A 14,383-nucleotide genomic window follows, 5' to 3' on the forward strand; every position below is an offset into this window, starting at 1 on the left:
AAGTCTTGCGTGTGGAAAAAACAAAAGCAGCTGAAAGCCCTAATTCTGAAATAAGGAATGACACATCATCATACCAGTGAGTCTACATGCTAAGTACATGAAAATCTGGCACAAAAACATGAAGTCATTCCACGTAGCTTTCCTTCTGAGTCCTTCCCCAACTTCTACTCCTTTCTATTCTTCTATCATCCAGTAAGATGATTATTCTCATCACAAACCTCTTCAATAGTGGCTTTATCAGAGTCAACCGGAATCACGTTTTCAGGCCTCTTAGGTAAGTTGCTTGGGAATTTCTCCAGGATCTTTGTAGGGGCAGATAATGGCGTTTCATGGTGCCCTTTAAATAAAACACATTTGCTGAAATAAAAGGTCATCCCTTTTTAGGAAAGATATTCTTGATTTCAGCATCTTTGCTGAAGAGCACATATAAAGCTGATTTACAATAGGCTTGAGAACATCACAGAACAAAAGCTCAAATTAAAACATTTTTTCCCTCTGTCCTTCACAAGCAGTCACAGCTACGGTGATCACAATTCTGAAGGACTCTGTGCTCAAGCACTGGCTGTGGATTTGGTTCCTGGCCATTAGAGGACCGTGCATTATGCCTCCTAGCTGGTTTACTCTCAAGGTAGTTTTGCTTTCCGATGTGGCCTTGAGGTGAAGATCATGTTCTAGATACGAAATGGTTCTGAAGGGAATGGATCGTGCTGCACAGGGAAGCAAGAATTGATCCAGCACTCAGCTACAAGTGCTCTTCACGCTCCTTTGGCTCGTGCTAGCCAAGTAGGTGAGAAGAGGGAGACGCTACTGCGCTTCCAGTTTTTGCAGCTGGAGTAGACAGAAATGTCCTGCTCATGTATAGAGTAGGAAAGAAAAAGGAGGGAAAAACCTGAGGGCACAGGTCACTCAGCACACAGAGCTGCAGAGGAATGCGAACTGTTTAAAAGCAGCTGCCTGACGTACTACAAGAGTGGGACAGTACTGACAAAGAAAGGGATGACAGGAAGAGAAAGGCAGCAGCTAAAGAAGCTGAAAGTTACACCCCGTCCCTGCCACAGAGATCTATGGCACGTACCAATCACTTAATTATAAACTTGCATCACTTAAAGCTGAACTTCAGATAATTCTTCATTTTTGAAGCAAAATTGTAAATGTCCTGAAAAGTTAATTCCAAAATACTGGGATTTGGGACACACAAGACAGGCTGACACTTTATTAATATTATCTTCAGTATCTGTGCCTTAATCCTCCATTTGGAAAATGGGGAAAACATGACCCTCTGATCCATATGATGAGAATTAAAGCAACATTATGCACAATAAAAAAAATCCAGAGGAACCAGAATACAATATTTACAGTAAATAATAAATTACCTATACCCCTCTCTGAAGAGGAGGCAAATGAACAATAAACAACTTTCCACATACTGAGCTAAGCACTCCTCATCTTATTCACAGAATAAAGCAGGGGCCTTGGGAAAGACGGTATGCAGTGGTATACTTAAAGACATTAATTCATATGCAAATGAGAACAAATTAGAAACGATTACTGGAATTCAGTAATTATTGCCTGAGTTTAGGCAATCATTGTGACTGATCTACAGCAGCTGAAGAACAGCGCTGAGGTTTGGGTGAGAATTGCCCACCAGATGGCAATGCCATCCTGCGCCAGCGGCCAAGCAGGGCCAAGCTCGGGACCTCCGATACAGAATCACAGAATTGTCTAGGTCGGAAAAGACCTTGAAGATCATCCAGTCCAACCATCAAAATACCTATTAAAAGCCAGTCGTTCCAATAGTTGAGTTTGTTCTTTTCTTTCAGTCTGCCTGAAAACTTTACATCCGTACTGGGGGTGATAACACACTCGCCATTGTCTTCAATTGTGACTCCTTCTGTTTTTGGACCCTCTAGTAAGGGTATGGCACTGCCGCGGGGCTAGAAAGAGAGATTAGTGTTACAATTAAGGAAGCACTGTGTCCCTATAGTATCTAAATAGGCAACTAAATAAAAAAACGAAGGTCAAAATCGGTGGGCAGGCAAAAATTACTGGCAGCAAAGTCACCATAAGTAAACACTGCCAATATGCCCTCAGCAACTGCTTCAACAACCTTGGACATTAGACCTTCTAAATTACATGTTGCCTGTTGCCCAGGAGATGAGATTACTCTCTCTTTTTTTAGAAAAGTTAAACAGGATCTTTATTTCCTACCTTGACAGCCACAGTGTGAGCAAAACAAAACTATGATGCAGTTTCCTATCTATGGGGAGTTACTCTGATGAACAAACCAGCAATTTTAACATTAACCACAATGCACCAGCAATACCGCGTAACCACCTCTGGTCCACTCCTGCTCAGCTTGTCTGGCACAATTCCTGATGAACTACAGTTAATTCTTTGCAGCATTTGAAATGAATCCTGAAATATGGTCATGCATTCTGAGGCTTACTGTTAATTGTTTCATGAAATACTTAATTTGCTATGTATTTCCTGATAGCAATCTGCAATTTAAAACCACATTTCTGTAGATGTACAGCCCTCAGGGTTTTCTATTTCAATCAGATTCCTTTGCCACTTTACTATGGCACAGTTGTCTTTTTTAATATATTTTTATGTATGTTTCCATTTCAACTTTTTTTTTAAACCCAGGACAGTAGTAATTCTGTAAAGCCACTTTTCAGCAGGTGTCAGTCAACTATTGCAGCTTCCAACTTACCACAACAGTTACTCCTTCGTGTACCATCGATGGTGATGCATACAAACTTGTGGAGTATTTCCCTACATATAGAGTTGGTCTGGGAAAAAACAGTAAGTGTTAGAAAATAGCAGACAAATGGATGTTTCACCATCTTAGCTAAAACCTTGGCAACACAATCCTGCAGAACTAACGCATGAGTTGCTCAAATCATCCATATTTATATCTTGAAAAGCCTGGATGTGTAAAATTGTTCTAAGTACTGCTGTACTATGAAGCTATTCTTTTTAATTATGAAAGCATTATTAGTTGATTATTCACATCGCAATTACTCATTTGACATAACTCACGTCCTGTTTCTGCATTATTCAATAACTGGTATTTGCCAAAATGCCACGCATCTTTTTTATAACATGAAAGGCTTCACATTATAAAAACAATTCCATTCCACATTATAAGAAACTCTTCAACACCGAACATATGATTAAAGTTATGAATATACATTTCCTAAGTTTATGATAGGTTTTTTGTCTCTGCCTTTAGACAGTAAAAGATCAAATATGATATAAAGTAACAGCTGGAGAACTAGAGCTGCTTTTATGTATTCTTTTCACCACCTTGAAACTTGTAGAACAATCCTTAACTGAATGTATACAAGTAAGGTTTTAATGACAAAACTCTGTCAGACAGTGAGAACAACAGGAATATTCATGCTCACGTCAGTTTGCTCTTGGTCTCCGTTTCCTTTGGGAAAGGATATTTCCACTTGGTAATGTGTCCAACCTCCCCAGACATGAACGTCAAGTATCGCAGAGTTTCTATCCCCACGTTAGTGTGCATAACTTTCCGTAATCCTTCGCGTTGCCAGATGTAAAAAGCTACCACAGGAGAAGCGTAATTCTGAATCCACAGTACGTCCCCAGACTCACTGTCTACAGTCACCACCAGTCCATCTCCATTAGACACAAAGTGGGACATTTCTACAATATACAGATATAGAGGAGATTATCTGGATTGCTGCAGACATGCAACTTTAACAATACACGTTAACAGTTCAAGCCCTACGTTAACTGTGGAGTCCGTTACACGTTACATTGCAGAAGAATATCTGAGCAGCGAATCAGTTGTCTTAGGCTGATAAAAGTTCAGTTGCAACAGCACTGCAATAGCTTTTCCTGAGTCTGCACCACAGTTTACGTTTGCTTCTTCTCCTGCCATTTTTCACTAAATTTTAAAGAGTTGTATCTTCAAGAGCTGTACCTTCTTAGATTCAATTTACCTGAAGCTACCTAACAGGCTGCAGATATTATTGCATGTAAAGGATAAAAACTGGCAGATGCCTATCAACTGCACAAAAATCAGACAGACAGCTTGAGCTATTAATTATAGCAAAAAATCAGAATATTTTTGCCTGTACACAAAACCCACAGCCAATGGGGCGGGGGGGAGGGCGGGGGGGGGGGCAGGGGGACAGATCAAAAAAGCAGCAATTAAATTCTTACTGTATTTTATGTCTTCATCAGGTAGAGTAGCTGCATAATCAAAATAGGTTGCATTCCATCGCAGCTCCTTCTTCTTGGTGTCATACATTGTGATCGTGTACTCTGTTAAAAAATATACAGTCTGTGAAGCAAAAAAACCTATGAGAGAATAGAATCAATCGCCTCAAATCTGAGACACTCTTCAAAACACTTACTGTGCTCTGCATTTCATTTTCCCAACACTCCTAATAAATAAACATTTCATAGCTGTTAAAGATAATACACGATCCACTCACACACTGATCTACAGGAATCTCTGAACAAGCCCTGCAGACAGTTACTGCCCATGTTACCAGCATTTTGTTTTTACTGCACAGCTTCTTCTTACGTACTTTGTTGTACTTACAAGTTTCCAAACACTGCATTCTAAAATTCAGCATACTGTGTTCTGTAACTGAACTATCACACTTAAGGAACACATTAATATAGGTTAAAGAACAAGTCTATAACACTTAGTCCTTTTTAATAGTCAACACCTATATGGTGTTGGTCTAGTTCTAACAGTTATTTAGAATACTGCATTTGTAATTTCAATGGATATGTTGTATCTCCAGTTTCTTTAAACAGTTTTTATAAATAACGTATTGTACAGAGCAAACAGGTTCACAGCTGCTACTGGAATGCACTGTTAAATAGAACATATATGCCACTTAGTCAACAAGAAGAATAATGGACTATGCCTACTGCCAAAGTTTAAAAACACCAGTATCCTTCTGCTGCTATAAAGAGTTAATAATTTTTCTGTGTACAGTCTAAAATCATAATTTACAAAAGTTTTTCTAAGAAATAAACTTGAAAACCTGTACTGATCACAAGGTCATTTGTTATGAGCCTAAACTTTAACAACAACAACTTTTCTTCTAAAAGCTGCAGAAAATAAAGCATATGACCTGTTCTCCCAAGATACAGGAGGGATGTTGATGGGCAAAGACTTTCTGCAAATGAGGAAGTCAAGGTCTGCTGCTTCTCCCCAGTCATGAGGTCAATCACATACCAAATATCCTGCTTTTTACCTGAAATCATAATTTAAGCCACATTACCAGACAGCTGGAAAAACTGCACTTCCATCAATCTTTTTTCTTTAGTACGCTCAAGAACTTAGCATGAATAAAGCATTTTTAATAAGACAATTTCTCATAGTCAGGCTTAGTTTCCAATCCTAAATATCGACAAGAAAAACTAAATACAATATTTAGAACAGTAAGTACTATTGGCTGAATTATTTTTTCACACTGATAAAATCTAACAGAGTTCTGAGTGTAGAAAATCCTGTGAGCTAGCAGAAGAGGAGACTGAAGTGCTGATGTTGAAGGACAGAAGGTGGAAAAGAATTATGAGGGTCTACACATTTCAAATTGGTTAAGGATTGCAATCCTAACATCCCACTCAATACTGTGTCCCGTGACCTTAAATATTTCTTTGACACTAACATATGTGTTCTGTTTAGAAGCTTCAAATAAACATTTTTCACTCCTTTACTGGAGAGACACAAAGTGGAGAACCAGAAGTAGGTATTGTCCATTCAGGAGATTAAAAAAACAATACTAAGTTCATCGTGATCCTTCACACATTTTACTGTTGTGGTAAGTAATAACTGCCCTTCCTTCTCCCTTTCTCCTCCTAAATCCATCTGCAGTTAGAAGAGTCAGGACAGTGAGCCACAAATCTGTTATTATTTGTAGTATAAATGAACTGACTGTATCTCAGATAATGGAAGATGTCTAACCATGTTGCAATGGGATTTCTAATTAAATTATAACTGTCAGGCAGTCAATGACATTTATAAGTGTAAGAAGATTTTAAGTAGAAGTCACATTTTGTTGAGAGATAGCATCTCAAGAAACCAAAAAAGCCCATACAGGCTATTCACTAGTAGTAAAGCTATTTTCTCCTTCAGGAAAAGTAGTTGGTTTTTAATCTTCAAACAGTAATTGAATTCTATATTATTCAGATTTTCTGTCATCAGAAAGGTTCATGAAAAACCATAAGTAATACCCAAAATAAAGCATATTTCCATGCAGTCTGTCTGGGAGTCTCTACATTTTCTAGTTGCTGAATACCTTACAATCTAAAAGAGATAAAATTTGAGCTCACCCATGTACAGGATCCCATCTGAACTGCGACAGGGAGATGCCTGCACCAGCTCTGGGATAGTAAATGGAAGTTTCTAGGGAAAAAAAGACAACAATAAAAGCTTATTCACATTGGTGTGATAGTCTTCACATTTGTTCACAGAAAAGGGTGGTCAGAAAACTTCAGAAATCTCAAATGACAGGTTTCTTGTTGTTTATTTGTATTAATGCAGTGCCTGAGAACTCAAAACTTCAGGTCAAGACCTTGCTCTGCAAACCCAGAACAGAGAGAAGTCTGTCTCAGTGAGTTTACAACAGGAGAAATGCAAATAGAATGGAAGAACTACTTGCAGCTGCGAGGTTTGGAGGCCAAGAGTCTGTGGTTTTAAGGTCTACCATCATGACTTATAAACTGTTTGGGCTTCAACATACCGTGGTTTAATTGCCTCACCTATAACGAGTACAAAATGGTTCTCCACAGGACTGTACATTTATAAAGGCCAGGCAACCTCATACAAATGACATTGTTGAGAGGGTGAAGCACGATCTCCAATTGAAGAGTTCTTGAGATACTGCCAAGCCTGTATTGCACTTACAGAACGGGTGACGATCCTTGCTAAGTTTTAAGAGACTTTTACCGGGATGAGGTCACAAGAGTAACGCACAAGCTGCACCAACAACAAAGATCTGGTCTTTGCTATGTTTACTTAAATATGCTAAAGTTACTCCACTCTTCCTTAAAACTTTTATAATAGTGATTCTAAACAGAAATTAAATTACTTTAATTCAGAAGAGAGATTAACAGAATAAAGGAATAGATTCAAACAGATTGCTGCTTCCTGGATTCACCCAGGAAAAGAACCAAGAACCATTTTGCAAGTTATGATTTGGCTGTACTGGGGAGTGGGGGGAGTGGTGACTAAATGCTAAAATATTTAACAATATTAAAGTTCTTAAGGGAAATCATAGCAGCTGCCAGAGAAAAGAAACTTGTGGGAAGCCGAACATTTTATCCGAGTATCACCACAAAGCTTAAAAAGAAAAGTCAAACGTTAGCTAGTATCTGTGGGTTACATGGATTAGTGACTATTTTGAAAAGGTTCAGCATTTGTGTCTGCTTACTAAATCTTATAAAGACATCTTCTAAAGGTGTCAGCACAGAACATGTATTAGTCCTGCCTTTTGGCAGATGGTTTTAGAAAATTAAGTATTTGGGTGATAGTGATGTATCTGGTTTGTATTATTCTGTGTACACCTTTCCCATCAAATCATATAGATTATTCCGTATTTGGATAACAACACATAAATTTTATTTGTCATCATCACCATTTTATCAAGTTACAGAAAAATAGTACAAGTGGACAAAACATATCCTGGTTTTTGGCTAGTCTGATCGAGCTTCTCCAAGAAATTGGTACACTTCCATTAAACAGTACAAAAACCTGCAAAACTTTACAGTACTATCAAGAAAGCAGAAAGCTCCCTTAGGGACTTATCCTTCGTGTGAGTCTGATTAGGGCACTTTTCTAAAAATTATCAGAGGAGAGAATCTAAAAATATACTTACGGTCAAGCCTTCACTATTCTTGCCACCAAGTGTATACAAACTGCCATCATTTGGGTCTGGAAGAAACGCTGGCCTAGGATTTAAGCAGCAATTATAAATGATAAAAAATGTACTGTGTTTCTCAGAGAATAGGAAAGCAACTATGGTCAGTACTGGCTTTACAGAAAAGTTCACCTTACATTAAATTTTTTACTTTGCATTATTCATTTTTTTAAGCTTAATTTATTAACTTTGAAAATGAACGCATATAAAATAGTTTCAGAACTGATATAACTAAGATTACTAATACATTTGAAAATTCAAAGATGCAAATGTGGCACGCAATCACTTGGGTGAAAGCTTTTAAACAAGATCTATATGCTTTTAAAATGTCACAGAATTAAAAACAAACAAAACCAAAGAGGATAAGGAAGGCAAAGAAAAATAAAAGAGTTGCCAGAACTAAGTAAATGTGAGAGGTAAAGGCAAACCCCCCCCAAACTACAAAAAAAACCAACCCCAAACCCCAACATCAAAAACAAACTACAAAAAAGAAAGGATGTTACCACTGACTTCGGAGACATAAAGTTAAAGCCTGAAATTTTCTAGTTAAATGTGACATTGCAATGCTGGAGGAACTACTCTGAAGTTAACAGCTTGAGGGTTTCATTCGAAGATTCTGGTAGTGGTGGTGGTTGAAGTTTCCCATGCTTCACTATTTTTAGTCTTTTGTTCAAAGAGAGAAGTACAAACCCCAGAGATCACTCCCTAGCTGTTTCTGTCATTTTCAAAGCTGCCCAGTTAAGATTGTGGCACAGTTAGCACACTTAGCTCTCAACCTGAGCAAGGGCTTGAGAGAAGTCTGCAGACAGGATGCTTCTTCTTAGCGCTACAAATAAGAGAATTTTATGTAGCTAATTATATCCTTTCTGTATCTGGTCTCTAAACCACCTATCTATATTGACTTATGCAAGGCATGTAACTTTTATAGAACACAGATAGTTTTGGTTCAAATTAAGCCAAATTTCAAGATTCAGTGAAAGCTGAACAAGCAGTAAATGAGATAAAGTGACTTACTCTTCCACATGTATTGGCACCTGGAGCACAGGATCTGCATAAACAGAAAAAGTCATTAATACTGGCAATTCAATTCCTTGAACTCACTAGACCCAGGATTAAGTCAGGCCTGCAACAACTTGCTCCTTTCCAAAAGGCTGATGCACGGAGTTTGAAAGGGGCCACCTCAGCAGCCTCAGCGATCTCCTGTTTGGTTGTGAAACTAGGTTTGTAAAATGGGAAAGTACAAAGCACCTAAGAAGTTTTAAACCTTCTGAAGTTCTTTGCTCAGTTTTGTCCACACTACTCCCCAGCTACCCTGGAAGGAGACTCGGAGAAGACAGCAGTACTGTACTGTATCTTGAGTATTCTCATTTCTCACTTGGACACTGTTAGAACTGCCTGTATACATGTTAAAAAAACCTCTTGCTTCCAGTATGTGTATGTGATCGCTGGGCACTGGCTGCCCAGGAGGCCACTGACCGTAACTTGCACAACTGCTTTCACTGTGCAGGCTTCAACAGCCAATTTTACTTAAAACCAAGCTACCGCTAACGGAAGTTTGCAGACACTGTGAGAACAGGGATACAAAAGTACTGGTTTTGGCTAGGATAGTTTCAGCTAGGATAGAGCTAATTTTTCTTCTTAGTGGCTAGAATAGCGCTGTGTTTTGGATTCAGTAGGGGATTTGGTATGAGAAGAATGTTGATAATACACAACATTTTTAGTTGTTGCTAAGAAATCAAGGACTTTGCAACTTCCCATGTCTTGCCAGTGTGCAGGTGCACAAGAAGCTGGGAAGGAGCACAGCCAGAGCAACGGACCCGAATTGGCCAGTGGCATATCCCGTACCATACCACGTCATGCTCAGTACATAGATGAGGGCTGGCCGGGAAGCTCGCTCTCTCACTTCTGGGATTGCAGTTTTGGGATCTCCTCTGGGATCGCTAGCCGTGAATGGGCTGGGCATCGGTTGGTGGGCTTTGGGCAACCTGGGCTAGTGGAAGGTGTCCCTGCCCGTGGCAGGGGGGTTGGAATTAAGATGATCTTTAAGATCCCTTCCAACCCAAACCATTCTATGATTATTATTCTTATTTTATTTCAATTACCAAACTGATTTTATCTCAACCTATGAGTCTCCTTACCTTTACCCCTCCAACTCTCTCCCCCATCCCCTGAGCGGGGGAGGGTGACTGAGCGGCTGTGTGGTGTTTGGCTGCCAGCTGGGTTTAAGCCATGACAATCCTTTTTTGGTGCCCAACATGGGGCTCAAACCCACAATCCTGAGACTAAAAGTCTCATGCTCTACTGACTGAGCTAGCCAGGCTAGTATTTTGTATTTTTTAATCTGTATTTTATGAATTTTTGCTACTTTGTGTATCAGACAGGTAAGCATCTGCTTTTTAGCCAACTCAACATTTAATTTAAGATGCAACACACAAACTGAAAGCCTAGTGCTACACCTACTGAAATGAATGGAAAGGCTGCCAATGACTTCAGAGCAAGACTCCAACACAAGTCAGAAAAATCTTAGTTTCACTTCCTACTACAAGATAAAACCTCTGCGATCAGCATGTCACTGAAAAGAAAAACAAGTCTGCCAAGGGGTATACCTGAAACCTGTTTTTTTCACTGAAATAATCTCCCCACTAAAATTTATCTAAGAATCCACATTACATAAAAATAAAAGATATTACATAAAAATCCAAAGGTTTGGAAACAATCTCACAGCAGTTGGTTTTTTGAGTGATCAGAATCACAGTTTAGCTTGCATCAACAAAAAGAAATCATGAAATAAAACCTGACAATACTAAATCTAAATCCTTACAAATTAAAAGGTAAATTAAGAACAATAATTTGATTTTAATATAAGGTGATATGACCTCAAAGTTACTATCTGAGGCCTCAAAAAAATCCTGAATCATGGGATTTTCAATCTTGATGCCAAAACCACAAAAGTTCCCAGATTTGTAAGACATACTCTACAATTTCCAAGACAAACGTGTGTGCCTATTTATGGGCATATTGGCAGAAAGTCACTCAGAAGTCAAGAGGATGCAAGGTAGCTTCACTTCCACAGGGGAAATCAAAGCATTACACCAGAATAAGCCTGAGTAAGAAGATGAAAGATGACCAAGCAAACAAACACTGTTTTTTCACCTGTTTTGTCTCCATGCAAACATCATGATGCAACAGGAAGGAAATAAGAACAAAAACAATGATGTTTTGAGAGCCTTTGATTGGGAAACTGGCAGAGATTCTGGACAGCTTGAGTGTACTGTGATATTTGCAGAACTAAGCAAGACAAGAACAAGAAATTCAGGGTTTGTTACATGGGTCTTGCAAAGTCTCTACCACTCTGCAGTACATTGTATCCCATGAACTGCTGGGTTTGATGATAATGGCCTAGGAGGACATCCCTTCGTTTTATATAACAGAATAAAAAAACCATTAAAAAACAGTTAAAAAAACATTAGAAACCCCTACCCAAACAGATCCCTAGCCACAATGCAGCGGAAAACAGTAGTCACCAAGAGATGCACATAGAATATCAGAGGCACAAAGTACAATATTTTCATCGATTTATTTTTACAACAGTGAACACTCTCAGAGCAGCTTTGTTCAAAACATAACTACATATTTTTATTTTTTTCTCTTTAAGCCTAAAAAATGGTCCAGATACATCCTCAAAGCTGTCAGGATAAACTACTCAAAAGCATATTCAGCTTCTGCAAACAACCCCACCAACTGGAGAGGGAGCAGTGCTCTGCTCAAGCACTGAATCATACTACATCTAGCAAACTCACTGCTCAGCGAGGAGACTTGTCAACTTTCGTGCTTTACCTATTTCCCTCATCACACAGTTACTCACCACTGCACTGGCATCTCCAGCACTGGCAAGAACACTGTCAGAGTCTCCTTCCAAATCACAACAAATTCCCTCTAACGCAGGGACCCTGCAGACCTGTACACTGGCTCTGGGAGGAAACCCACCGGACAGCACAGACACTGCCTAGTCCTGTTATCTTATACTTGGAGCCTCATACATAGGCAGCAAAAACACTGAGATAGTTTAGCTGGTACTCTCAAGAGTCACAGGCATTGACATGCGGTCACAGAAGACAGAGAGCATCTCTTAATGATTACCACCATTACCACAGTTCATTGATGTAAGATGGGAATGCTGTGTAAGTGTAGAGGTCCACATTATATCATAAACTCGATTTAATTTATTGAGAACTCAAGTACACATCAAAATGCCCTAAGAATAATTAGGATTCAAACAAAGGAGCTAAGTGATTCATCGTTACATATCTGACTCTACAGACCATGCTGCTTAGTCAGACCTTTATTCCATTAACTATACCAAGCAATTATTTCTATCCCTTGTGTGAAAAAACTGGTTTCAGGGTATGTTGGGAGGGACCCTCCCACTCCAAACTTACAGTTGATTATATGCTAGTTATTTCTCAGTGTTTGCTTCAAGTATTCCATGAGCTTCACAATATCTAATGCAACACATGGTGACTAACAACATCATCTCTCCATTACTAAAGAAAAGCAAGCAAGAAAAAAGCATTAGATAACCATTATATAAAGTGGTTCAACTCTGGAGTTGGGAACTGCTAGGGTGAACTACTAAAAGCAAACAGACATCAAGTTTATATACTCATTGTATCCGTAAGTCTAGGTGAAATGAACTAAAAGAAGAAAGACATTAAAGACTACAGGCTAGATTTTTTATAATCATACATGCTTCATGGGAAGGGAAACTCTCACAGTTTTGTGAAAGAAACAGCATCATAAATCAGCAGAAAATGGCACATGCCTCAGTTGAAGTAAGATTTAATGCAAACGCTACAAGCACTGCTAAAAGCAAAAGCCAAATAAACTTTGCAAATCTCTTGATGAACTGATTACACAGAGTGTCTTACCTGGTAAAGAATAAACTGTTGCCTGTAGTGATGATGACTATTGCTACACAAGAGCGATCTTCATCAACAGTGCTTGAGCAACTTTGTCCTATCTACAAACATCTCCCCCTCAAATGATCATTAGTGATAACAAAGCTGCACAACTTGTCTTTGAAGTGGTAACTGGCTGCATATATATTGTTTAAGTATAGTAATGCAAATTTTCTTTAAAATCACTTTCTAGTCAGCCTAGGCAAAGCATAGAAAATAGTTTCTTGTCCAAATTATCTTCAGAAACCTTTAAATTTAGTTTTAATAAAAGGGATTGCTTATTCTCTGAATTAAATGGAGGTGTGAAGCTGTTATATGAAATTACAGTGTAAAACTAGTACTATCTGAATCAAGTTTCAAATTTTCTAACTGTGCTGTTACTGACATAACACAACACACACTCTACAGTAGAACAGGACAGAATGCAATTTCCTCAAACAAATTAGTATGTCAGGGTTTTTGCAAAGAATGCTCAGGAAAACCTGAACAATTACAGGAAATTTCAAAAGGTATATTAGATTTTCTAGCAACTGATCCTGCTTTGTCCATGACATTTGCAGGAGATTCTGGTTAGTGATGCTTTCCTATAGCTCCCTCTCTGCCCCCAAAATACAGTGAATAATAATAATACAGTATAGCATCTTTGGACTAATAACTTGTTTTCACTTCATTTTCTATCACTGGGCAATCAACTTTTACCGAAAAAAAAGTGCTCCACTCTGCTCCAACTATCTCAAAGGTCTAAGAAGTTTTGAATAATTTTATCAACCACATAGCACCCTAACAGCAAAAGAACACACATACATCTATATATACGTGCAATATTTACTTGCATTAAGCTTTTACCCCAAAGCTTATATTTCTGAAAGCCATTGGAAACATGCCACTTTCAACAATTTCATCAACAAATGTATCCTACACTTTAACAAATGATGCCAGAAAACCCATGAATGTCTCTTCAACTTCTATAGTGCATTTTCTGAAGCACTCTTGCATATCAGAAGACGTGAATGAAACCCTTATGACAAGTTCCAAGCTGTTCAGTGCATGCTGTAGGGAAGCATCATGCTCATGATTCTAAAGAAAAGTTTAAGGACTTTCTCATGTCTTCAATATCAAGAATAACAGTGCTTCATCAGAAGTGAAAAAAATCCTGCTTTTATTTGTTTTCTCAGTAACCGAAATTTGATTTACTAACAATGATAAAAAAAGAGGTAGATGGAACAGATTAAGATGTTATTACAAAGCAGCAGGAAATTTTTTTAGTACTTACTGGCAGGTGAACCAAACCACTGATTATTCTGATGGCTTCCTGCTACATTTCAGTGTTGTACATGAAATGCTAGAAAGCATTTAGTAACAGTATCTGATTCATTTCCACACATGAGGCTATTCACAATGAGGGAACACAAAACTAATGGAGGAGTTTATTTTCTGAAGTGAAAGGCGTTCTCTTTTCACTACTAGCATCATCGACCTGGAAAGATGGGCTGTGGAGAGCCATTTCTCTAC

General features: G+C 38.5%; 1 protein-coding gene and 1 non-coding gene across 5 annotated transcripts in view; both read right to left on the reverse strand.

Moving 5' to 3' along the window:
* ERN1 (endoplasmic reticulum to nucleus signaling 1) overlaps positions 1–14,383 on the reverse strand; it is a 38,868-nt gene that overhangs the window by 7,969 nt on the left and 16,516 nt on the right. For 3 of the 4 annotated variants that reach the window (XM_074888812.1, XM_074888811.1, XM_074888813.1), the window contains exons 3-11: positions 8,928–8,961; positions 7,872–7,944; positions 6,328–6,400; positions 5,124–5,246; positions 4,195–4,296; positions 3,411–3,672; positions 2,714–2,792; positions 1,772–1,934; positions 219–337 (exon numbers count right to left, since the gene is read on the reverse strand). In XM_074888812.1, the coding sequence (XP_074744913.1) occupies positions 219–337; positions 1,772–1,934; positions 2,714–2,792; positions 3,411–3,672; positions 4,195–4,296; positions 5,124–5,246; positions 6,328–6,400; positions 7,872–7,944; positions 8,928–8,961 (1,028 nt within the window). Of the gene's footprint in view, positions 1–218; positions 338–1,771; positions 1,935–2,713; positions 2,793–3,410; positions 3,673–4,194; positions 4,316–5,123; positions 5,247–6,327; positions 6,401–7,871; positions 7,945–8,927; positions 8,962–14,383 lie in introns of those variants that run through there. The other variant, XM_074888814.1, reaches the window with a different exon arrangement.
* Positions 10,161–10,233, reverse strand: TRNAK-UUU (transfer RNA lysine (anticodon UUU)). The gene has a single exon. It is a non-coding gene; the product is annotated as a tRNA-Lys (tRNA).

Source organism: Strix uralensis, chromosome 19, assembly GCF_047716275.1.
Source record: "Strix uralensis isolate ZFMK-TIS-50842 chromosome 19, bStrUra1, whole genome shotgun sequence".
In the NCBI taxonomy this organism is placed as follows: Eukaryota; Metazoa; Chordata; class Aves; order Strigiformes; family Strigidae; genus Strix; species Strix uralensis.